This window comes from Argiope bruennichi, chromosome 11 (assembly GCF_947563725.1).
Source record: "Argiope bruennichi chromosome 11, qqArgBrue1.1, whole genome shotgun sequence".
NCBI lineage: Eukaryota > Metazoa > Arthropoda > Arachnida > Araneae > Araneidae > Argiope > Argiope bruennichi.
This window is the reverse complement of record NC_079161.1, coordinates 21,822,204-21,849,528: the sequence shown is the minus strand read 5'-3', so window position 1 is coordinate 21,849,528 and position 27,325 is coordinate 21,822,204. Positions and strand designations below refer to the sequence as shown.

The 27,325-nt window shown below is 24.9% G+C and overlaps 1 protein-coding gene across 3 annotated transcripts; it reads right to left on the bottom strand.

Annotated features, from left to right (window-relative positions):
- Nucleotides 1–1,279: 1,279 nt before the first annotated feature.
- On the bottom strand, nucleotides 1,280–25,390 carry LOC129957485 (cyclin-dependent kinase 20-like). 3 transcript variants are annotated; one of them, XM_056069808.1, is made up of 11 exons: nucleotides 25,252–25,385; nucleotides 23,225–23,383; nucleotides 21,066–21,263; nucleotides 20,144–20,180; nucleotides 16,762–16,950; nucleotides 14,942–15,060; nucleotides 11,405–11,467; nucleotides 8,615–8,666; nucleotides 5,931–6,002; nucleotides 3,612–3,767; nucleotides 1,280–1,497 (listed from the first exon to the last, which is right to left on the bottom strand). In XM_056069808.1, the coding sequence occupies exons 3-11, from the start codon at nucleotides 21,212–21,214 to the stop codon at nucleotides 1,324–1,326; spliced, it is 1,011 nt and encodes a 336-aa protein (XP_055925783.1). In that variant the 5' UTR covers nucleotides 21,215–21,263; nucleotides 23,225–23,383; nucleotides 25,252–25,385; the 3' UTR covers nucleotides 1,280–1,323. The 3 variants fall into 3 exon arrangements, with proteins under 3 accessions (XP_055925783.1, XP_055925786.1, XP_055925784.1); XM_056069811.1 differs by having other exon boundaries at nucleotides 21,066–21,260; XM_056069809.1 differs by lacking the exon at nucleotides 23,225–23,383 and having other exon boundaries at nucleotides 25,252–25,390.
- Between the last annotated feature and the right edge of the window lie 1,935 nt (nucleotides 25,391–27,325).

Genomic DNA, 27,325 nt, shown 5'->3' with positions numbered 1-27,325 from the left:
TGTATTAGTGCATGCACAGTTAGCATGACCAGTAGAACCGGGCCTTCTTATGAGCCCTCCCTCATCATCTATAGAGCTCTGAATAGGGATATTTTAATTTCAGTCTCTCTGTATTTCAATACATACTTTAACTTTTTATATCTATCTTTTAAGGTTTAATATACTTCTTTTTTTTTTTTCCAATTTGGGAAAGAAACAATTCCAAAAAAATTTCTTTTCATCGATTGCTGCTATTACGAAAAAAATCAGAAAATAAAGTTATTTGCAAAGGTTCGAAAGCTATTAGATTTATAACTAACAAGAATGTTTGCCATAACTTTTCTTTCTTTTTTTTACTTTTTAGAAAAGGGTAGGGGCGGCGGAATAACTAATTTCTGTATTTAAATAATTACAATTTTAAATAGGTAATCGATCACACAGTTGCTGTCGTGAGACCATTAGAATTATGAGTTATCAAAAGCCAATAACATCATCAGTTTCGTTTATCTATTTCATCAGTTCAAATAAATAAATGGTGAAGGAATAATATTAGCAATAGCCTTCAATTTGGTCCATCAAAGGAGAATATTATGAATTAGAAAAATATAAAATAATAAAAATTGTAGCCCTCAGCTCATTGACCTTTGCTATTTATACATGCTTAGGTTTATTCGCGTATCGATAAATTAGTCAATTTAAATATATAAAAAAACAGTCACAATTGCTGCCTACTGCAGACCTAATGAGCAGGTATATGTTTAACTACCTATCTTTAAAGACGACTGTGAATATGAATTCTGATAATAGGACACAACATCAAACTCGTCATAACTTCAGCACGAGATTGTACTCGGGCCAATTTCAGTTAAAGTGGATCATAGAGTGAGATTTTTCTGATATAATTAATAGTCAATATAAAAAGCCACTTAAGGTAATAAAGCATGTTTCTCAGTAAATAGAATTATTTAGTAGTTTTCATAATGCAAAATCATCATCTTCAAATGTTTAAAACTAAATACTACAAAAATATTTTAATTACTTGATATATTCAGATTATATACTGACCTATTTAAATCAGAACAATGAAATATTTTAAAGCTCTCTTATAATCAGTTTGTGCCTGCACAAACTACAACCATGAATATATATTATATTGCATATTTTCCTCTATATAAATTCTGAATATTCATATTCATTATCTGTTTTCTATCTTGATCTTCACATAATTTAAATGCCAAGCTCATAATTCCACAGAGGAAGTATTTCCGTAATATAAAAATATAAAGAGTCAACCGCATAATACAGTAAAAAAATAATTTTTTATTCTAAACATTACGTATTAGATTAATTAAAATGCACAGTCTTTAAACAGTTCGTAATGGTGTCAATATTGTCAGATATTTTCAGTTTTGGTGAAGGAATGTTTGGTAAAAATCCATGTTTATTAATATTTGGTTTCGGTAAATCACATTCGCAACAAGGAGCAGGGTACTCGAAAATATATTCATGAAGCAAAGCCTGGAAAGAAAGAAAACTGTTAAAACAATGGACATTTCAAAACACACATATGTTTACCAAAGAGATTTTGTCAAACACAACACTACTTAATAAATTAATATATTTTTTTGTTAAAAAAATTGCAAACAAATTATGTCAGAAAACACCTTACATGGCACTGACGTTAAATAGTTACGAAATATTAACTTTTGGCGAGAATTTTACATTTTTACTGAATTTAATGTCTTATCCTTGGCGAGTTATTTGGCGATGAATCTTTGGCATGCGTAAATAGTATCCGGAAATCGAATTTATGTTTTAGACACAATTTATCTCAACGATTGGAACAAAAATGTGACACAAAACTACACTTGTAGTCACAAAATCCCATACCATATATGATATAGTTTAGTCATTCCAGTTTTGAATTACAGACAGACATTTGACAGACAGTCAACCCGTCATTGGAATTGACTCAAAATCTGACAGGCGTCTATACTATAGATGTGAAATCTATGTACTGAATTTTATCCAACTAGCTTTCCTCGATTTCTAATTATTGTGTTAACTTATATTCGAGCCATAGTACAGATAAACTTCTCCCCCGAACAGATTTTACTTAAAATTTGATAGAAATCTGCATGTTTGGTGTAAAGACCGCATGCCAAATTTCAATTGTCTAGCTCAAAGCGTTTTTGAGTTATCTTAGTCACAGGCAGACAGATGGACATTTTCCAAGAATGTGTTCTGCAGACTCAGGGAGGTCTAAAACGTGGAGATTCATCAAAAGCTCAAGTTCAAATTTTTTTAAACAATTACTATACTGTCTAAGCTACATATATGAGAAAGTAAAAAATTAAACTCTTAGATTTTGATAAATTTTTATTTCACAGATTGTATTGAGCTTGAAAATTGTATTTTTGATATTATTTACAAGTATCTATCTATTAATGTGCAAATAAGATAAAAGAAATTTAACATATTACATTCCAAAACATATTTAAATAGTTATATTGTTATTGTTATTGTCATATTTAGATAGTCATTGTCATATTTAGATAGTTATATATGTTCAATATGTTATATAGAAATTCGGAATGGAATCTTTTGTAGGGAAACTGTGGATATGTATCAAATTTTGATTCAAATTCAGCATCAGTTTGTATAAGTTGCTCTGTTCCGGCAGAAATGAAAATGATACATGAATAACATTTGGTATATAGGATGTATTCAAAAATTTTTAAAAATATAATAAACTTGAAAATTATATCTGTATTAAACAAATTTCATCAATGAGGAAAAGGTGTTTTTCCCCCTCTATATTATTTAAAAGCTAAACAAGCAAGCACTGTATAGAGTATATATGTAAATGTTACGAAACGAACATTTTCCATTTTCTTCCTAGATTTTGATTAAATTTCATTACTTTAGTTCTGAAATAAAATAAATTTGTTTCTCATAAGAAAACCAAGTTAAATATTTTTAAAACTATTAATAACTGAATTTTAATTTACATTTCTTTATTAGTACAATATTATTAAAATTAATTAAAAATATTACAAATTTTTTTTAAAAATTATCTATATAATTCTATTTTAAGACAAAGAACTTTATGACTAATCATAAATTGTGTGCTTTATGGTTAATCGTACCATTTTCGGAACTGAATCTCATGAGAATTTTTAATGTTTTTTCTTATAAACTTTTTGAAGTAACATTTCTTTTTTCAACTGCATTTTATTCCTTACATTTACTGGTGACCATTCGATGGAAAAAAAAAAACTAAATTAATTCTTCTGATTTTTTAAAAATGGTTTTAATTATTTTAGCTAAAATAATTTTAATTAAAGAAAAATTAAACTTGCAAATATTAGTCAATTACTTTAATAATCTTACAGTTGAAAAAGGGCAAGTTTCAGTGAATATCTTGCAAACATATTAAAAGAATACTAAATAAGGAAAAAAATCTATAATATTTTATATTTACTGCCAAAGAAATTTTTATATTAGAACAAATAAAAATATTACAACCAAATTGAAAATTTTCACGTAACAAAAATATTTGTTCTATTTAAAGATGCTGTCTCTACGTAAATACAAAACTAAATAAGAATAACACATTCAAGAAGTATTACCTGCTCAGCCTTGATTCTTTTATCAGATGGATAAACCAAAAATTCTTTTAAAAGCTTTCTTGCAGCATCAGTGCTGTCAGGAAATAATTTTTCCCATGGAACGGCTTTATATTCAGGAAAAGAGATTTTATTGTAATCTGGCAGTTCTGTCATTTCCTTAAGTAATAATATCAAATAAGAAATAGATTAAATAACTATAAATATAAATCAAGATTATAATTGCTGTATAATTAAGGAGCTATAATTTAGGAAAACAATAAAATTAAACTTCTTTTAAATAACTCCAATGCCTAGGCTTCTACACAACAAGAATGTCAGGACATTTGACTCTCAAAGGAGATTTAATGCACATTAAGCCCTATACACAATAAATTAATAGTCTTGAACTTTCAATATTGATTGCAAAACTGAGAATTTACCAAAAAGTCATCATGATTTGATGGGAGAATTACAGATTATATATATACATATATTTGTATTTTTTTATGATTTTTTTAAATTGCAGTTTCATATATTCAGAATTTTAACAAAAGTACAAGTTTTGTGAAAAACATAGGTTAGTGTTTAAGTAATTAATTTTTACATTTCAGTATAATTGGAGTTAATTCCCATTAAGAGAACAAAGGCAATAATGACTTATATTAATGACGGCAATAATTACATTCATCTAACAGATCATTGATGAGTATGATATTATTTTTAAGAATACTCGATACATTTGCACAGAATTCAGCACAAAATACAAGTAATTGTTACTTTGTGAAATAAAATTCTAATATAAAAACATGTTGCATCATTCAGAAGCGAAATCATTGTGCCCAGTTTTAACATATGGCTAATTGATTCTGTAGTTTATCTTATTTTAGTACTTTGTAAAGAATTAAAGAATTTATAATAATTTACCCAGCAATAACAAATGATACATCTGACCAAACTTTAATGAAAATAACTACATTGAGTAAGAGTTTTTCAATCATAACAGACTCCTATTATTTGATTTCTCAAAGATCTTTTGTATATAAAAAGTATGCAGTAAAACAATTAATTGTTAGCAGATTCTAAATGCTCATTACCATGATTTTTTTTACCAATTTCTATAACAATATATTTACTGGCAGCATGTCAAAATTGTAGATCAGCAAAACACACCAGCAATTCAAAAAAAGTCTTCAGTCTCTTTGATAATTATTATCTTTTCCATTCTCAGAGTTCAAAAATGACATTCTAATCTAATTGCTTATTAATAATTTAAACAGCTTAATTTGAATATGAATACACAATCTCTTATTCTTCCACAAAATTTTAATACAAGGGAAAAATTAGTTGCATTGGTTCTTATTCTGAAAATTTAACAAAACTGCCTACAATCAACCATATATTTCCCCCTTATTATCAATTTAATTACAGAAGGAAATTTATGTAAGGTACTCAGCAATACAGGTGCTGAATATGGCCTTAATATTAATAGCTGATATGTTCGAATATAATTTAGTTTAGAAAATATTAAATGATATTTTGTATTAAAATTTAAAAAAATGTTTTAATTTCATAGGGATATTTCTACAGGCTAACTTTTTGTGCTTAGCTAATTTGGATTCTCATAGATTGCAGTAAAGATGTTAAAGTGATATTTTTTTCTTTCACATTGAACATGAGACAAAATTTGCAATTCATGATCACAAATTAGAAATAACCCACCTTTTCTCTCAGCTTCCTTATTTTTCCTTCTCAGAGTCTAAACTGCTTCGCTGGTCAATGATTAGAAAGGGAAGTTGTGTTAGTGCAGGCTCTATTCTGTCTTTTTATTTATTATTTTCCCTCCAGTCATCATCAGTGCTTTAGTAGGATAAAATGCATCCAAATATTTATTTTTTTTAACCTCCTCAAACTGGACATTTGTATAAGCCTATCAATATTTCAACTTCTTAATATCCAATAAAACAACTGATCAGGGCAACTTTGAATCACCTTGCCCCATTTCAATTACTATGCTACTGCACTTGGTTCTAATAATATTTTTTTTTTTTATAATGGTAGCAAATAAAGCACTTGCCTTCACATTTTATACAAATCATTATCTCTTATATAAGATAAATTATTATTCAAAGGAGGTCATAAAACTAATTGCGAATGCAATTTTAAACTTGAAAGATTAATGGAGAATAAGACCAACAAATTATATATATGCACAACAATAATTTTCATACCCACTTATTCGAAGCGCTATGGTCAGTGAACTGAGCTCTGTTTTTTAGATGAACAATAAGTGTTTCTTATGTGTGTGTGTGTATATATATATATTAGAATATTTCTACTTACAGGCCAAACTTCTTCAGAAGGAGTGCCTAGTGTCTGAAGAACTAAGCACAATTGTTCTATATCATTTTCTCCCTAAAATATTTAAAAGTTACAGATCCATAAAAAATAAATCAATAAATAATGTATGAATGCTTTGAATAACAAAATATCTCTAACTTTTATTAACAATTCTCAACAATATTCTACCAAATTTTGATGGTTAGAATGGAAAAATTATTTAATCAACAGTGTTGGAAATTAATATAATTAATTAATTTCATTTAATTATGCAATCTACCACCTGCAATTTACAATAAATAGCCTAATTTTCATGTGTAACTATTGCGCTAAAAAGCAGTTATGTCAAATTTCGGAATTCTTATTTTAAGTTAATTTTCTTGATAAAAATATTGTATAATCTTTCAAATAATCATAGAGAAAGAAAAAATACCATCATTAGACACAAAAGTGATGAAACCAAATTTTTAGATTATTACTATAATTTAACTTCACATTTTAAATTTAGTTTCAAATTTTCAGCTTTAAGAGGTCTTATGAAAAGGAAATTATATATTAATTTTTGGAAACATAGAAGAAAAATATTCCTTAAAAATTGTTTTATTTGAGAAATTTCGTTTTCGTTTTTTTCAAGAAAATAATAGAGGATACACTTATCTATGCATACAGTAGAATTCAATTACTTAAATTCTAGTTACTCAAAGTACTTTAAAAAAAAGAAAGAAAGAAAGAAAAATCTAGAAAAAAAAATTTTATAGTAGAAACAATTCAAGATAATGAATAGCTAAACTTTCACTCATGTACTCAAGAAAAGTTATTTTTAACACAATTTTTAAGCATATAATATGTGAACAGTATTTCTTTTTTGTAGTAATTAAATTAGCTCATTATGTATAAGTCCTTCACTTCTTCCACATCAGAGAATTGAATCTCAATTAATCCAGATAATTGTTCTATAATAGTTTAATTGGAATAAGGAAAGAAACGCCTGTATTCTTTCTGGAAAATCATTTAAAAATATTTTTTAGTGACATTTAAATATAAGATAAGTTAATAAAAGTACTTTTTACTTTCTCAAATATGAAATATACAAAGAAAAATATTGCAACTGTTAAAAAATTAAAACTCAAGATTTTGATGCACCTTGTCTTCTCTGAGTCCGAAAAACAAATTTTTGGAATTAAGTACAGTGAAGTGCCTGCATCATATATATATATATATATATATCTGTGAGCATGGTAACTAAAAAAAAAAAAAGCTTTTCTCTAGATGAATGAAACGTGGTATGCGATCTTTACAATAAGTTTAGAGATTTCTATCAAATTTGAAATGTAATACATTAATAGAAAGTTTGTCTGTCTGTTCGAGTCTAGTGATGATGATAACAGCAAAATGTATAGCTAGGCAAATAAAAATTGGTGCGTCGTTTTTAGTAACTAAAGGATAGATTTGTTTCAAACTTTGAAGCCAATCCGTCAACGAATTCACCGTTTATTAGACCGCGCATTTGCATATATGCAAATGGAAAAAATATTTAAAAAAATGCACCAATGCAGGTTACAAAATTTGGATGGAATTTAATTACTAAAATTGCAATTCTGTGTTAAATTTTAGTTCCAATTAGTTGAAGAAAAAAAAATATCTCAAAGATTTATATACTGTTTTCTTTACTATATTAGGAAGCAAAAGACGAAAAATTAGGAAACATAATATGAAACTCTGAAAATAAAAATCTAAGCACTACTAGAATTCCCAGCCTTGCCTCGAGTCAATGATCTTTGCTGGGAAGGGCAATACCTTTATTAAAAAATATGTGATAAAGTTGCGGGGAGAGCCTTCTCGTTTGTTATATTGCTTATTATACACATCATACTACGAATTTATTAATTTTATCTGAACAAGGAGGAAGCAGAAATCCTTTCAAACTCCCCATTTGATGAATCTAAATATATCCCTTCAAAATAAGAGGAATAAAAAAATAGAGAAGGAACACCGAATTTCATATGGAATATGTAAATATCAGGAAAAGAATAGTAAAATTATAGAAAAGTTATAATTAAAAATTAATTTAAATCATAATAATATAATTACATGCATAGAAAAATTTATAAACAATATGCTTCAAAAAGATTGACTTACCAAAAAAAATTACAGGAACTAAAAAAAAATTACAGATAAACTTTGATTGATCAATCTAAAACCTGATAATGATGTAAAATTTTAGTAAAATGCTCTCATACCATATTTCATGCTTCGACTCATTGCATTTTGATGTGGAATGAAGATATATAAAGAGAGAGCATTTATAGAATTTTGTTTGCACTTCATTTCAAAAATCTTTGGATTTGGGAAGGTCCAAACATTAATTTCATCCTAATCACAAAGTTGAAATTTTTTATAAAACTTTCAACTAAAAAACTTTCCCCCTCTCAGTATTAACTTTTTACTTACACTTTATATACAAGAAAGTTAAAAAAACATTTGAATTTTGAATATTCAAATAAAATTTTGCTGAAGATAAATTAACACATGACATGATACCATTTAAATTAATTTATTATGATGCTTTACTGTTTATAGAAAAGGTTAATCATACTAAATTAACCTGTTCTGTTCAACCAATTGGTTGAACAGAATTATATTTATCAATGCTATGAAATTTATTTGAGAATTATTTCAGTACAAACCCTAAACAAGGGGAACTTATTTAGCATTTCACCAAATATACATCCAACAGCCCTGGAAAAAAAAAAGCATATTGTTAAAAAAACGAAAAATCTAAATTGATGAAAAAAATGAGTTGATATTTGTGTCAATAATAAATTAAGTTGATTACATTATTCTTCAAACAATTTAAATCTATTTATTTCAAGAAGTCATTTTAAAAAGATTTCTATAAATTTCTATAGCTTATTTGAATATTTTTTCTAATTTTATACACACAAAGATAAGTGCAAAATATATATTCAATTATATTGGTTTCAGAACACTATAAGAAATATTTAATGTGATTTAATAAGTATACTTATTTAAAGAACATTACAATAAATTTGTAAACATATATATATATATTATACAAGCCTAACTTATTAATTTTTAAAATCAAAGGAAATGGACAGATAAAAATTTCTCAGTTGAAATCCCTCTAATACATGAACAATTAAAATAAGAAACAAGTTACATGATTTGCAGCTTATTTTAAGGTGAAATATATTAATTTTGTGGAAAATTTAATATTTCTTACAAAGATAAAAACATAATAATGTACTATTATTATCAAAAACTTTAAAACTGTTAAAAATTAGAATTATTTTGTGAATTTCATGTATTAACAGCAATTTCACTATATTATAACTTATATTCTTTTAATTTATAATTGACATTTAATTTTGAATATATTTAATTATACTGCAAGTTCAATAATCAGCAAATTCAAGATATTATATAATTTTTTTTAAATTTTAAATGTTAAATATCTAGCAATTCAATTTAACTGATAAACTAATAAAGGAAAAATTAAAATAAAAAAGAATTTTAATTTGCAGATAATATTTTTATTTAAATAAATTAATGCAGCTAAAATCTCAATAAAATTTTAAAGAAAATAATTTTGAGTATGATGTAAAACATACTTTAGAACCGATATGACTGATACATCAATAGCATATATTTCAATAAATCAAATATTCTATTCTTTATTTTACATTCTTTATATAAATGTGTATACAAACTGTCAGTTTAAAATAGTATATTGATAAAAAAAACTGCCATTGGAATTTATGTCAAAGATAAGATGAAATCATAAAAATAAAACTTTGAAAAAAAAATAATATGAAATTTATGCTTGAACTGTCCATATAATTAAGTATTAGTTTATCAATAACTATGAGTATTAATTAGCAAAAACAATTAACAAGATATTCATAAATCACTGAATTATTATTTCATCAAATAAACAAGAGCTAATTATTAGGCTTAACACTCAAAACATTTTGAGGTTTCAAAATAACAGATAAAAGCCTCTTTACTCTTCTTTGATAAATACTTATAATATCCACTACTCTCTTTTGATAAATAGCTATGATAAAAAGTATACAAATAGCTATGTAGTACTGTTATTTATGAAAAGCATAATGAACAATTTAAAAATTATAACTAAGAAATGAAAATAACATAACTTAAAAAAAGGGGAAATGCTAATTGATTGCTAACAAAAGCATGTAAAAAAACCTACAGCACAAAAATAATTATTATTTTTCAACTAAACAAAAAAAACCTCTTTTGATTAAAGGATTCAATAAGAGCAATAATGAAAAAATAATACTAGTCTATAGATAAGGTTCCCAATCCATGCAATGTTATTGTATTGCCCGAACAAAGGATTATATAAAAGTTGAATGTTTGCAAGTTACTGCTAAGGTATGGCTAATTTTTGTTTGGAGAATCATTAATGTAAATAATGCAGAAAGAATTTTCAAAACTTGATTCATTGGGATACATACTTAATTTCAAATTTTTCCTTCATCAATATAATTTTCAAAGTGAATATTTATTAAATATGATCAAAGAATATCTAAGAGGTTGCAAAGCATAAATATAGAAGTTTGATACAAGAAGAGTGTAGAAATTTCAAAAGAGTATTTCCTGAAATAAGTATGAATTAAGATATTTTTGGCTTAAAAAATGTAAGGGTTAAATAAAGATAATCACTTTTTAAAAACATTCCCCCCAAAATAACCTGTTTCACGGATAAAATTAAATGAACATATAATGCATATATAAAAATATAATTTCTGTTACTGATTTTTTTTTCTCTAATGTGAGAGGCAATGAGATGTATTTTTTGGTAAATTCCTGAAATTAATCTTTCTTTTCTTGACAATTAAAGTACATCTTTGGCTGCTGAAAAAAATCAAAATCTTAAAAGCTTATTGCACATACAGCAAACCTTTCTCTTTTTAAGTTGAAATATAAAAATACTTGGAAATTAAAAATCTTCATCCTTTTTTAATAAAAACAATGATTAAAATGGATTTACAATCAGGCATTTTTTTCTGAAAGAAGAAAATAAAAATGTTTTATTTTGCAATTTAACAAAATATAGGATAAATTATCATCTAATTATTCAACAGATAATTTTTTAATCAAAAAAAAAAATTCTATTCACATAATAAGATTATAGCTGAAATAATTTTTCACATTATTTTTCGAGTTAAGAAGTACACTTTGTAGTTTAGTAAGTATTGGATAAACATTTAAAGAACAAATACCAATTCTTAGATATTAAAGAAAATTTTTTTTAAATTATTTTACAACTCAAAAAAATTTTTCTGTGTAGCAACGAATTAACGTCTCTTTTTTTTTAATATTACAATATAGTGGATTAAGTTTTAAATATAAAACATAAGAATAAATCTAAAATGTAAAAGAATGAATTTTCATAAAAGTTTCAGAAACCTTTATATTGAAAATCTTACCATAAATCTACTCCTTCATCATATGATCTAGATCCATATAACAATTCAGGAGATCTGTACCATCTAAAAAACATTTCAAATTTGTTATTGAAATTAAACTAAATGAAATTCTTAAAAATTACAGTTTAATGAATTAAAAATTGGATGCTACATATACTATACATTTTATGCTGTTGAATTATTAATTATCATTTTCCATATAAGAAACATTTTAAAACAATTACATTAAATTTGAAAAGAAACATATTTATGACAGAAATACACAAATTTCTGTTTTTAATATTAACTCTATATTTAATTCATTACAGTTAACATAATTAAAATAAATAAATGCTTTTACATATACCAAAAAGTGAGCATGTACATAAAAATGTATGAAAAAAAATTATTAATTTGTTGTTACTGTAAATATAATTTCAAATACTATTGTTTATTTTAAAAAAAACATCACCGTATTAGCAATCATAAAAATAAAATCTTAGATTATTTCTTTTTTACAAAGTATTGCTCCTTGCACTCTAAATTATATTTAAGTTAGTTTGCTGTTTAAATTAGTAAAACAGCATAAAATTATACAACCAGTGACAGCTTATTCATTAAAACCATTGAAATTCAGCACTTCCTATAATCATTTCAGAAATTTAAAAATATTTTTTATCCCTATAAGTTTTGCAAAATTTCCTTAACTGAGACTAAGATTATTGCATGAAATGAAAGATGAAAATTATGTAGTAACCACATTTTTTATTACAATTGATTGAGAAAATCCATAATTGTTTAATGAAATCTCAAGTCCAATAAATGCTTTCAGATGCCCATAATTGTAGCTCAAGAAAGTCAGAATTTTAATTTGGAAATATTTAGAGTACAAATTAAACGAATTTACAAATGGAAAAAAAAGTAAATCCTCCTTCTCCAGATTGAAAAGCCTCAATAAGCTCATATCTAATTTGTACTACTTATAAAGATGAATGTATCTGAATGTTGGTGCTTGATTAGCCAAAACGTTTCATCTACAGCTACTAAATTCAGGTACATATATTTGGATGGCAAAAATATGCACATCAAAGCATTTTTTTAAAAGTTTAATTAATTAAAATTTAAGAGAAATTTTTGCATTTTTCCATGATAGCTTCCAAAAATATTATAGTACAAAAATAATTTCTCCATTATTTTAAAATTCAAAACATTATTTTTTATTCAGTCAACTTTTAAAACTTATTTTAAGTGTAATTCACAATACAGATGAATAATAAAACTTTAGCATTTTCCATTATAGTAGCCTCCATAAATATTATATATATATATATATATATATATATATATATATATATATATATATATATATATATATATATATATGTGTGTGTGTGTGTAACATTACTTTATGTGAAGCAGAATGCTTAGATATTTTTAATTTTGTGACGTCGTTTTATTTCATTTTGAAAAAGCAGGCATATCTACAAGCGATGAGCACACAGAAAAGGAATGAGGAAAAAGCTCTTGGACATTTTATCCCTTGTCTTATATAACCTATGATTTTGATAGGGAAAACATTTCTTCATAGTACTAATATATTACGAGATTTCGATAGGGATTTTCGTTACACGCGCGGAGAAGGCAGGGAAAACACAGGGAGATATTAAAAAAGAATTTGCCTCATTAGCGGTATTTTGTCTCTTCACGTGCAGTGTGGGAAAGTTAGATTTTAGCTGATTCAACAATTTAACAAAGCTTCTCTTGAATTAATTAAGTAGAGACAATGGAATTGGATCACAAAATAAGAGAATGAACTTACTATGGGCTAAATTAAGATAAAATCTTGGAAATTAATTAAATTGAAATTAAAAACATCATTACATATATATATATATATATATATATATATATATATATATATTTCCAAAGTTACCAATTTTTTTCCCATATGTATTATTATATGCTATATTTATTTTTAATCAATTTTTAAAATTTATTTTAAGCATATTTTACTATAATATATTTCATTGTTAAAGTGAAACTTAAATCATTTACATTATTGTTACTAATATTTCATCCTAGCTTTTTTCAATTTTTGATGACCAAAATAAGAAGATTCCATTTATTTTTTTTCATGTTGAATAGGTTCCAGTATTAGGCATACTTTTAATAATAATAATAATAATAAAAAAATAAAGAAATTAATATTGTATTAATAAATTTTATTCAACTTAAAAATCAAGCAGGAGTGAGAATTTTTAAAAATGTATCCATTTTGAACATTACTGCTTTTATAAATGATATAATTGGATGCATAAGAATATAAGCATAAATGCATAACACAAGGAACAGAATGGTGTAAGATTTCTCTTATTGCATTTACCTATCTCAAATTTGAAGCTTAAAAATATTTTGCTGAGAGTCCACTGAGATTAAATTACACAAAATATTTGATTGAAATTTTTAGAAATTATCAATTTCAATGAACTAACTAGTTGCCAAAAGCAGCTAGTCATTGGAAATTGGAATTTTCTCATATATTTTTCTTCTTTTTTTATATTCTCCTTTTTCTCCTAAACTGTCTTTCCCGGCCTTATTTCTAAACCATCAGCAATATTTGAATGACAGAAACATTTTATGATTATAAAACAATACTAAATCATTTTTTCTTTCTAATTCTTGTTATAAATCAACTAATCAGAGAAATTGTTTTCCAGAGAAAAAAAAAAATATTTTGGAATAAATTTTTTAAAACCAAACTTTTATGTAAACTGAGAAAATGCAGTATTTGATATTAAATATATGACTTAATAATTTAATTGATGATAAAAGGCTTAATGCTGCCCAAAAGACCCAAAATAATGCTGCCAAATATGTTTACAAAGAAGTAAACATATTTGGCAGCATTGTTTGTTTCCAAACTGATAAACAATCATATAATCGAACAAAATAGTCAACATATTATTCAATAAAATCGTTATTTTCAATGAGAAAGTCATCTTTCATTAATAATAATAATAAAATAGTAAACGAAAAACAATTCTTAACTACTCAGTAAGGTTTAGTTAATTGAAAATATAAGATTGCTAAATATTAAAAAATATATATAGTTTTTAAATTTGCATATACAGTTCTTTTAATTGGGATATTTTGAATTTTATAATTATATGCATTGTACAAAAAGAGAAATAATATTTTTAAAATTCACAAGTATAGTTTAAAATTGTAAAAAAACAGCATATTTATAAAGAGTAGGGCTTTTGGAAAATGTTTAAGTTGGAGTTCTATGACAGAAAGAAGCATCGATAGGAACATCTGTATGCATGTATAATTACAATAATGAGTGAAATATCTGGCATTTTCCCAGTCCTACCATTTAAAATCATGTCCTACCATCTTAAGATGGCAGCATGATTTTAAGATTAGAAATCATCTTTTATATCTTAAAACACATCACAAAATTCTAAATTTAATTTTATTACAGTATCATAAGGATAAAAATAGAAATACCAATAACAATATACTATATTTTAGAAAAATAAATTATGAAAAAGTCACCGAGTAGCTACTTGATGGCTATAGCTTTGACGCTCTTTCCCACATAAATCTGCTTGACCAAAATCAGCAATTTTCAAATGACCACTAGATGAAATTAATAAATTAGCTGGCTTCAGATCCTACATAAAAAGAAATTAAATGATAAACTATCTGCAAATTTATAATATTTATAAAATCTATTGTAGTACATTAAATTATTAAAATATTTTAAAAATTTATAAAATATTTAAAGACCACACATTCAAATTTTACAAATATTAGCTGTCTTAGATTGAAAGAAGCTGGTCATATCATTAATTTAATAATAGTTATTTAAACAGAATGTAACAAAAGGAAAACAACTTATAATTTAATTGCCATTTCTTCACTTCTTAGAGATAATTAACATTATAAAAATATAATTTAAAATAAAAAATATATCTATAAAATATAAAAAAAGTTCTTTATAGCAGAGTATAAAATATATAAAAGAATATATGCAATATATATATTCTTCTATATTTATACACAAAAAAATGTATACAAGATAATGACTAAGTTAATTTCATTATAAAAAAAATTTGATTACAGTAGTATCAATATAGTATACAGTAAAATCAGCATGTTATAAACATAGACACTCATGATTTCATGATCGTTGTTTATATGTGTTGCTGATATTGAAGTTTTACTACTTTCAGTGGCTTTAAAACAATTTTTTTAATAATCAAGCATATTAGAAACATAGAGGGATTATAAAAAACATCGTGAAACATTTTGTATCTGCCCTATTCTTGAAAATATAGCAATAAATAGTAATAAATAAATCTGGAGAAGAATCTAACAATTTAAAACTTAACAACTTAATCAACATCTATAAAATCTTAACCCATTTGAATTGCTAAATTTGTTGTACAATATGTTAATAAAAGTTCAGATATTTGACATATTGAGAAACAAAGAAATATGTTGTCATGCTATGCAAAATCATCTAAAAATCAGAAATATTAAGCAAAAATTTATACTTATACCCTAACCATGTACCATTAATGAATTTTTGGTTTAAATGTATGTCATGAACATCCCTTGGCAATTAAATAGCAAGTGGTTAACACACTAATATCCAAAAATTAGGATATAATTTTAATAAAAACGTTTTCAGTATGTATATTGTGCAAATTTTCTTAAACTGAAAATTTATTAATCTTGGAAAATATAATAAATCAATGCTAGTATGACTTGGTTCTTTAAATTAAAAAATATGAGCCCTTTTCAAAGTTTAATGAATATTTATATGAACTACATGTCATTTGAATAACGGAACTTAGCAGCATTCATCTTCAAAAAAATTTCAATATTGACTCATTTTATGCTTAACATTATTAATTACAATGCAGTAATAATTTCCTCTTCAAAATATCTAGATTTTTTATTCTGATCTATAATTAATATTAATCAATTAATGTGCTGCCATATATCTTAATAGAAGTTATTCAAGATGATGGAAAATAAACTGACCCTCAAATTTATCATCTTAAGAGTAGAGCAATTGAACAAAAAAATATTATACCACATATATATTTTACAAAATCATTGAATAAAAGTTTCCATAGTTTTCATTTTTTTTACAGGAGAAAGTTATGAAGGTTTTAATTTTTTTAAATGCTTGTTTTCCAATCAACAAAGAGAAATTTTATTCTTTACATCATTTTAATAAATATATGAAAACTCTAAATATAAAAAAAAAGTTTCCCATCTTAATAGCAGCACCAAATTCTTCAGAACAATTAAAAGTAGAAACAGTGAAATTAATTCAAATGTGATTAAAATCATATACTTACTCTATGCATTATGCCTAAATTATGGCAATAAGATACTCCTTTTAAAAGCATTATAAGATAAGCCTTGATTTGAGAGTCTGTCAATGGATTTTCAGTATCTCGTAAAAGAATGGAAAGATCTGTGGGCATATACTCAAATACTAGTACAACACCAGCTCCATAAGAAAACACATCATAAAATTTAACAATCTAAGAAATGGAAGAAAAAATTTTTTATATGTTAACTTTTAAGATGCTCTTTATATTCCTAAAAATGAAACATAAACAATAATAAAATAAATATTTCTAAAAGTCTAATGCAAAATCTGAAATATATCTTAAGTAGATAAATAAAAAAGACCATCTGCACAATACACTCTCCCCTCAGAATTTTTCAAAGAATACTTTTCTAGTAGAAAAGCAGGGAATATTTACTTAACAAGAGAAAACTCATAAAAATTTGTAAAAAGTAAAGGTTAAAAAAAGCAACAGGGTCTATATGAAACAAGATATGATAGTGATAGCATAGAAAGAATATTAAATTCCAGCACTTATATTAAAATGACACTGATATAATCTCTGATTCTTTGTCTTTTTTTTTTTTTTTTTTTTTTTTTGTAAAGAGAATTTTTAACACAATCAAACACCATAAGCATTAAATATTTTAGAGGCTAAAAAAAATTTAAAAAAAAAAATGAGAACACCTCTATCTTGAAATAAGAGTTATGGTAAGCTGATGAAATTATATTGAATTTATGAAGGATCAAAGTTTGAAATTCAAGTAGCAGAGTTAGTGTTTCATAGGGATGAGATGAATTATATCTCAATATTTTTTTAGTGATACTTCTGAATTTTATTTATAATTAGCTAAAAGATTCTAATTTGAAGAAAATTTTCAAATACAGAATAATAATAATAAAAAAAGCACCTCTGAAGTGTTTAATTACAGGCAGACGACACAAAACACTACAAAATCAGGTTTTTTTATCATTAAATAATTATCGAATAACAAAGAAAGATTCAATGAAAATATTTACTCTTATTTAATACTCAAAGTTAATTAAAAAAAGCAACAAAGTACATGAATTTTTTAAAATTCAAAAAAAAAAGCAAAACATTAGCAGATAGAAACTATATTTAATTTGCTATTAAAAAAAGAATGACACAAAAATTGTTTTTTTGGCTAAAACTTTTGTAATATTGTTTTAGCTCTGGCTGTGCAAGATTTGTAGAGCAAAACAGTTTCAGAAAATCGTCTGGAGTTAAAAGATTACAGTACATTACAATTTTACAAAAACCTTTGTTAATTAAATAACATTTTAATTAATAAATGCATCCTTTTTAAATTTATTTCCCAGAATTTGAGCCATAACTAATTTCTTCTCACTAAGGGACTAACAAAAGGTTTTTCTTTTTAGAACCATTAAATAGCAGGGTGGGGGTGGGGAAGAAGAAGTGACCTGTCTAATTTTTTTAAAGATATTTTTTATAAATTTGTTCTATTGCAAAATTATTACAAAATTTTATTGCTAAATTATTTTAATGGACATGTGAATTTTTTATATTAAAAAATACAGTACAACTAAAAATTAATTAGAAGTTTAAAAAATAATTTTAAATTCATGCAATCTTAAATGATGAAATTCTTTTTTATTTGCAGAGTAAGAAAAGGATTTTCTAAATCATTTTAAACAAACTTAGCCATCAAAAATGTAATTTTTTTTAATTGTTTACTAAAATTAAAAAAATTTGGATAAAAATATCTCATTACCCCTAAAAGCACTGCTGCCAATATGGTGTAGTACTTGAATTTGTGAATCAGTAACTTTTTGTTTTGACTGAATGTTACAAATTAGATTACAGTAGACTCTCGATTATCCGCGGGCGGGTTATCCGCGCCTGCAGCACAAAGTTTTTTTTTTGTTTGATTTTTTTAAAAAGGTGCAGTTTTACAGTTATGCTTTTGTAATTACATAATACATTACAGTATTAAAACAGTACATATGTATTAATTTTTCTGTGTATCCTTGACGCCTCTCGTAAATACAAAGTACTTTTCTGTTTTCATTAACAAAATGCATTTTAGGTTAGATTTGAGTGATATACTAAAATATTAAGCGTTAGTTAAACATTTCCTGCTGTTTATTTTACGTTTTATTGAACATAAAACGATTTTTCAAAGTTGGAATGACTGTTTTCTTTTTTGCTATACCCGTTTTTAGCTTTTTCGGATTATCCGCGATTTTTGTTATCCGCGGCGACCGCGCCACCCAATTCCGCGGATAATCGGGAGTGTACTGTATTATATAAGTTTTTTTTTCAATATATTTCATATAAATTGCCATCCATTAGAATTTTAAAATGAATATGCATACAGAGAAAATATTATATACATATTATAGCACAATAAAATAAAAAAGTATTTTCTAAAAAATTAATTCTTTTATAATATATTCAACTTTTTAAAAAGTTACATTTAAATTTATTTTCAGCAGAATATCTGAAATAATAATATAACTGCATTTTGTTATTGCACAGCTCCCACAAAACCAAGTTATTAATTTCCATTTGTTCATTTTTTTTTTTTTTTTTTTTTTTTTTTTTTTTTGTAACCAATTTAATGCACGCTCTCAGAACAGCCAAATGTATCTTTTGTTTATCATTAACTTTTGAAAACTTGTTCCTTATTTCCTTAAGGTATGTTCTAATTCATATAGTATAGTTGGGTATAGTATATTCAAGGAATGTTCATATAACTTGTCTTAGTGGGATAATTTACAACTGGAGAAATTTTTCAGTAATGCTTTTTGTTGAACTTAGTATCCTCTGTCAGGAACTGAATAATTGGACTTGCATATATTAACAATAAACTCCTTTCCTTCTAAGGATAGATTCCTATAGAAAGAAACAAACAACAACAACAAAAAAAATACAGTCTTGATGCTCAACATTATCTTGAAGCTTTTCAAGGAAGATGTCTTCTACCAAAATACTACAAAAGAGTATCAGATTTGAATGTTGATAGCAGTATAATTGTTATATACAATTCGTATATTCTAATCATTTAAAGGAACCAATTTGATATTCCTGAAGTTAATAAGAAAAAATAGAAAATGATACAAGTTGAGGACAAAGAGAATATGTAAGAACCTTGGGGGTGGAGTGAGGGGACATGCATTGTCTCATCTCCTTGTAAGAAAACTGAAAACAGGAAAATTTATTTAGATGTGAGAAGAACATAACGTTAGATGTAAGGAGATTTATTAAATGAGAAAAGAACTTAAACCATGCATTTTTTAAGCTAATTGTCTTTTAATATAATATTTCACAAAAACCTGAAAAAAACGTTATTTCTAACAAAAATCAACTCAAATTTTATTCCTGTTAGTTAAAGATTACTTACATTTTCATTGTTCATTTGTTGCAAAGCTTTTATTTCTCTGGAAAGAATAAAAAGATTTTTAAAAATTAAAATGCAATATTCATTGAATATAGTTTTTATTTTGTCTTAATATAAAAGATAACGAAAAAAAAAAAAAAGAGAGATGTACTGTTATTTCCAAATAGCATTGTAGTAGATTAAAAAAAACAAAAAACAAATAGAATTTGAAACAATTGTCATACAATATAAAGAATAAAAATGTTTCAGTATTTTAGAGACAATGATCTTCCAATTTTAAAAAATTAATTGTTTTTGCTTTTTAAAATATATAAATGAAAAATAAATGCTGAAAGAGAAACAGAATGAAAAAAAATTCAAATAGCTACATAACAGCATTTTCCAATTAAAATTAAAAAAAAAAAATTCTTGTAGCATCATATACTTTAATTTGGGTATTTACATACTAATCACATGATAACAAATAATTGCAAAAGAAAAGTGCCAAAGATTTAATGTTTACTCAAGGAATAGTTAATCAAGAAACTGCAAAAGATGCATTTTAGGCTATTGACTATATTCAACAATGACTTATGGTTAAGCCTAAGTTTGCAAATGTTTTGTTGTAAAGCCGAAAATTCATCAATGGCATACAAGTAATGTAATTATTTTAGCTAAATTAAATATTACATAATTTAAAACAACAGCAGTAGCTAAATGAATTCCTTTAGGGGAAAAAAATAATACATGCAATTAGAGCATAATGCATGCAACATAAGCATGCAAAAACATATTTATTAAGATAGAAAAAAAATCCACTTGAAACTTTTTTGAGATTATTCTTTTTTTTAATGAAAAAGTCAACATATAAACATACATACATATAAACATAAACATATAGTTATAAACATACTATAATCAGAAAGGAAAATAATTTAATACAGACCTTAAGGTTACACATGGAATTCCTTCATCTAGATTTTTTAATGGAATCTTTTTTAAAGCAACAATGGCATCTGTAGCTTTATGTTTGGCTTTTAACACAATGCCATGTGCTCCTTCATCAATTCTTCCAATGACAGAATATTGATCCATAATTAGCAGTGAATTTCTGACTAGGTAACTGCTGGATTAATTAAGCCTGCTGATAGATTGATTTAAAATGGTTATTAACCTATTTATAACATTGATAAATTTTAAAAAATGCAAATTTTAACAGTTATAAAATAATAAGATTACAATGCATTGAATTATTAAAATGCTCATTAAATAAATCAAAATATAATAAATTATTTATTTATATATATTACAATATTAATTATTCATTCAACTTATTCTGTTATATTGTATTTGACAGATTCTGCAAAATAACATTTTGTAATGCTATATTTGTTTGAAGTTTATTATTTCCTTATCATCATTAAATGTTTTTTTTTTGTTAAGTAAGGAGACTATTAATAAACAACTGTGATTTTTTTTTCAAAAATTTCACTACTTTAATCATTTTTACCATGATATATATCTTAAGAAATAAATGACTAAAAACATACATATTTTCAAAAAGTTATCAGAATAAAATAAATTATTTAAATGTAGATTAATAATAATTTTTTGAAACTAAATTGATCAGTTACTAGGTGACTAGTTAAAAGGTGGCCTTACAACGATCACTACCTGTGCCCACAAAATATTTATTGTAACTGTTCATAATTTTTATGACAGAAAATTCTATAACTCTACTCAAATAAGTAAAAAATAAAATTACTTTTAACAGAGATTTAAAAAAATTATATTTTACTAATCTAAAATTCAAACTAGCATAATTATGCAGAAGTTTTCCTAGAATAGCAGTCACATTTGTGGGAGATCCATAGTTTAAATTTTAATGAAGAAAAAAATATATTGAAGTAAAATATTTAAATAACTATTGCATCAAAAATAGAGATATTTTTTTACATCAATTACAGAAAATTCTTTGTCTAAAATCTTAACCATTATGCAATAAATAATATTGAAAAAAATAGAAGAAGCAAGAAAAAGTTTAATAATCAACTGTTTTGTTTTATTAGGCCTAAAATATTTCTCTAAATTTAGGTGAACACATGAAAACATTTTCACATGAACTTTTTCTGATTTTCACTTCTTCGCTGAACTGATTTCACTGAACCTTTTTTTAACTGATTTTCAGATGAAACTTTTTTTTCATTGTTGCAATTTTCTTCTATCAAATCCCTCCATGTAGAATAAATTTTCTTTCTTTGACAATAAGATCCAAATGTTGTGATAGCAAGTATCAGTTTTCAAAGTAACAGCTTTTAAATAAGAAGATTATAAGTTCAAGATCTGACCACCAAATATTCATACTGCATATGCAAGGTGAAAAGTTCACAAATATTCACTTTCCCAGAAGTAAAGATAAAAATATTTTCACATAAAAATAAATCAATTTACCGATTTGAGTGAATAAGTAAAAATAAGATACTGAAGCCATAACAGTGTACTTCAAATGCTATTATGAAATGATGCTCCCATTAATATCTGCCAACATTATCTTACACTAACAAAAATTTTTGTTGTTGTTGTTGTTTTGTTTTTTACAATACAAGCACTTGATAAAAGTTTGATGAAAATATATTTTAAACAATTTAATATTTTAAAAACACATTCTTAAAATAAATTTCTAAAATTTCCAATTTCTTCTACATTTCTTTTTGAAATTAAAATCAAACAGTAATCTACTGATTATTGAAACAATTTACTCAGTTTGATAAAGCTCTAAAAGCCTCTTTATCAAAAGTGTTTTCATCAATCAATTAAAAAAAGAGCTATATGAAAAGATTTTTTTATGAATAAAACTGATTTTCATTTATAAATAAAATAAGCAATGGCTACTTCTAACATTTAATAAAATTATTATAATATAAATCTTGACAAATTACAAAATTAAATGACACAAATATGTTTTTTGTGGTAACATGGAATACAACAATTCATATATATATATGTATAATTGATAATCCTTAAATTTAGTTAGATTATATTGCTGACTTGTACTTTGTTACAGGAGAGATATATTGAACAGTATAGAATTGGTAAGAATGATACCTGAACTAGAAGTTCTCCTTTTTCAAACTTTCAATGCAACATAAAAGTAGGACTTCTAATCTAATATGCATTCAGTATGCCTCAAATAATACCTTCGTTCCTTTGATGATAATTACATAAAAGTTTATTTATGTAATTTTCAGATGTAAATTTCTCCATCTACAGAGATTAACAGAATTTATAAAGGAACTTATATAGAGCTGATTATAGGAATTAAATAAGAAAAGGAATTATAAAATTCAGTTATTATTGATAAAAATATAGTCAAAATGATTAAAAATATGCACAATTAAAGTATCCTAGCATGTAATGATATAGAAAATGAAATGTACAAGTACTTAATATGTGATGCATTTTAAGGGTTCTCTAAAAATTTTACATGTAGATCCCCTAACAGATTAATCTTTCCTTGTATAGAAAGGGATATCATTTATAGGTGTTAAATACTTCAGTTTAGAGTGACGTTGAAGTTTATAAAGAGTGATGCTTTTTTCATTTTCTAACCAAGCACAAACTACAAAATACTAAATGATTTTTTAAAGTTTTAATTTGCATGCATATTCTTCTTCTATTTCAAATATTTTTATTTTACCTTTTGAATGGTGGAGATTTCATTTTTCATGCTCAACTCAAAAGCAGATAGTTTGTAGTAATACAAACATTTAAGGACAAAATATTCTTAAAATTTTAAAGATATAATTAAACACAAAAAGTAAGTTTTATCATAACTTATCGTTTTTAATTGCAACCAAAAAGTGCAAAAAAAACCGCTTCGCCAAATTATAAAAATATACTCAAGTACATATATATATAATAAATATGAGTATAAGTATAGATCAAATCACATCTGAATCACATGCTATACAGTTTGACAAGTGAAATCGCCAAATTGACGACTTTTTTCTCTAAGCTTTTTGGTCACCGTTATAAATTGACAAGTACCCTTTTATCAAATTTTAAAATTATTTTTCTAATCAGAAAGGTATAAGCTTAAAATATATTCAGTACCTTAAGGTTATATTATTATGCTAATATCTGAAGAAACTTTATTCCAATAACTTGTGTAAAAGAAAATGTAGAACATTTTAACTTGACATCATGTGCTATAAATTTTTATTCACTAATAAAATTTTAAAACTGAAAAATTATAAAAATAAATTATTCAAAAGAAAAAGAAGGGAGCACAATCATTTCATCTTTTTCTAGTGTATATAGAAAGCCAAAAATAAGTTTATTATTTACACCACAACTAAATCATAAAAAATAGAATTACATGACTTTCATATTTTACAGAAAATGTCAATGCAATAAAAGGTTTTGATATTTAATTTCCAAAATGGGTAGTAAGGAAGATATAACATCCATTTACTTTATATTTCTCACATAAGTAAATTTTAGGGATTCCTTCATTTATTCCTTTCATGTTCATTTTATCAGATTCTTTAATTAAAATAAATTAAAATCGAAATAAGAATTATCAAGATGATGCTATGCATAACTTTTTATAGAAACAAAGATACCTAGTAAGAGAAGATGGTTTGTTTATTTATATGTAAATATACCAGATATATGAAAAAAACCTTTAACTAATACATGAATCTATGTATTAAATAACACAAATTAAAAAATATACAGTGCTTCTTTTGAGAACTGTGAGCTTTTATTGGGAATAAATTGCATTTATTGAGAACTATCAAAAGTAGTATTCAATGAATTGCAATTAAAAAATGTCCGATAAAAAAGTTCCATGTTTATATTATTGGACAAATTCTCAGCCATTTTTATTTTAAAATAACAATATTTTTTAATAATAAATTATAAGAATAATATTTAAATACAACATATTTTTTTGTTTTTATCTTAAATGTATAAAACTATAAAAATGAAAAACAAAAATTAGAAATAAAAAAAACGATGTGTAAATATGTATCATCTGAACCCGATTAAAGTTTATTATCAACACCTACACATTTACGAATATTTCGCAGTACACACACAAAAAACAAAAACAAATATCGCTTGCATACTTTGATTGAATGAGCGGGTTAAGGGATTTTTAGCTACTAAGGCTGTCATCCCAGACTTGCATACTTGTCTGTTAGATCCGAAACCATAGCAACAAATTTTCACTAGACCTTAGTCCGTGCCCGTAACTATTTACCCAAGACAAAACTGCGCATGCGCAAGCTTCGAACGTGCCACGTTATTTTGCATAAGGCGCTATCGAGCCAAATGTGGAAGCATCTAGGGACTGCTCCAAAAATTCTGCTCTGGGGGCAGAAGTTGCGAGGGGATTGTTGTTTGTGTTGAAATATTTTGAATGTAGTTTCGATTATTTATAAGCATGACGGAAATGTGAATATCAAATTTTCGATTAATCTTAAATACGATTGTAGTTTCTTTTGGAAATATTTTGAATGTACTTTCGATTATTTTTAAGCATGACAGAAATGTGAATGTACGTATATGATTAATTAAAAAAGGGTTTTTATTGTGTATTCATATTTATATTTTGTAAATGCATAAAATCCAGCATGATAAGCATTAATAATTTAGTATTAGCGATTTGAAATATTTTCAGTTATTTATAAATGCAATTTATAGATAACTGAAATTTGAAAAACTATTATCTTTCAGTCAATTACAAATATGTGTATTACAAATATATATATTATGTGAATTAATACTTAATATGAATGCAAGAATTGCAAATTGTGCATGATTTAAATAGTTTGAATCTTGTACGACTCATCACATATTTTTGTTTGTGAAACTGTCCATGTCATTTAAGCAGATATTGGATTAAATGTTAGTTCTAACTAACATTTTATCATTAAGCAAGTTATATGTAGAAAGTCCCTATTTTATGTACCTGAAATATTTTCCCATATATTTTTAGGAAGTTTATATATGTTGATATTAAACTGACATATATATAAGTAAGATATTGAAAAAATATAAAACTTTTAGATAGTATCAAGTTTAATGAAATAATCAAATTTCTGGTGAGAGTAAATTAGTTAAAATCCAGTAATTTTTTAAAAATAAACATCTTTGTATAAATATTCTGTTTTGCATAAATACCCTGAATTATTCAAAATTAGTTTAGATTTTTAAGGTGTGATCAATTTTAGAATTGAGAAATGGAGTTGCGATAACTCTTTGCTGTAATCTGTCTACTGAAAAAAATTATTTATTGATTGTAATTTATAGTAATATTTAGTATGCTTAGTCATGATTATTTTTATATATTAATGTAATCCATGCTTGTATTACTATAGGTTCCCTGCTTTAAAAATCTTATATAAAAATAATTTTTATTTAAAATTATTTTTCTGAGATTTAAATCCATTGTAGTTTTCATGCGTAGGAAATTTTATTTTGTATAAAAAAGCATTTTAATACAATTCTGTAACTTAATCCTTTCACAACTATTCTAGTCGTGACTTCAGTGTTAAATTTATTAAAGTATTTACTGTGTTTTAATTGCCATATAATATTTCGTATTATTAGTTTCGCCTACAATCTGCTTTAAATATCTCTTTGGAGTCAATATTAAAAAATCGTAACTTCTACATAATAAAAAACAAAATATGTAATTAGTTGACATCAAATTATTAGTATCAATTAGCTGGCATCAAATTATAGGTACTATCAAATTGACATACATTTAATTAAGTTTTTAAGTGTTTTTTTTTAAAATGTTGGTTTATTTCAAAAATGTCATAAAAAATAAAGACAAACTAATATCAATGATTCCTTGCATGAAGCATCTTCAGCTACCCTCGTTTCTATTTCAAGAAATACATTGTCAATAGTGATTCATTTCAAATGATGCAAAGTGAATATTAGTAATTCTGCATCTGATAGAGAACTTATTTCATTTGAAAGGAAAATAATTGCTCATATCTATAAGTACTTCAAAATAGGGAAATAACTTTATATTTCAATTTTCAAATATGTTTAAGAAATATACATTCTATATCTATAGAAAACATTTAGAAAAAATGCAAAAAAAAAAAAAAAAAAAAAAAAAAAAAAAAACTATATTTCCAAGGATTTTAGATCCTCAGACTTGTTTCATATGCAACTCTTGGCCTT

Excerpts from the sequence above, each read along its gene's own strand:
- LOC129957485 (XM_056069809.1), bottom strand. The coding sequence starts at position 21,214 with ATGGATCAATATTCTGTCATTGGAAGAATTGATGAAGGAGCACATGGC. Across the intron at positions 11,468-14,941 it reads AGCCATCAAGTAGCTACTCG|ATGGTACAGATCTCCTGAAT; the intron begins GTGACTTTTTCA and ends AATGTTTTTTAG. Across the intron at positions 1,498-3,611 it reads AAAGAATCAAGGCTGAGCAG|GCTTTGCTTCATGAATATAT; the intron begins GTAATACTTCTT and ends CTTTCTTTCCAG.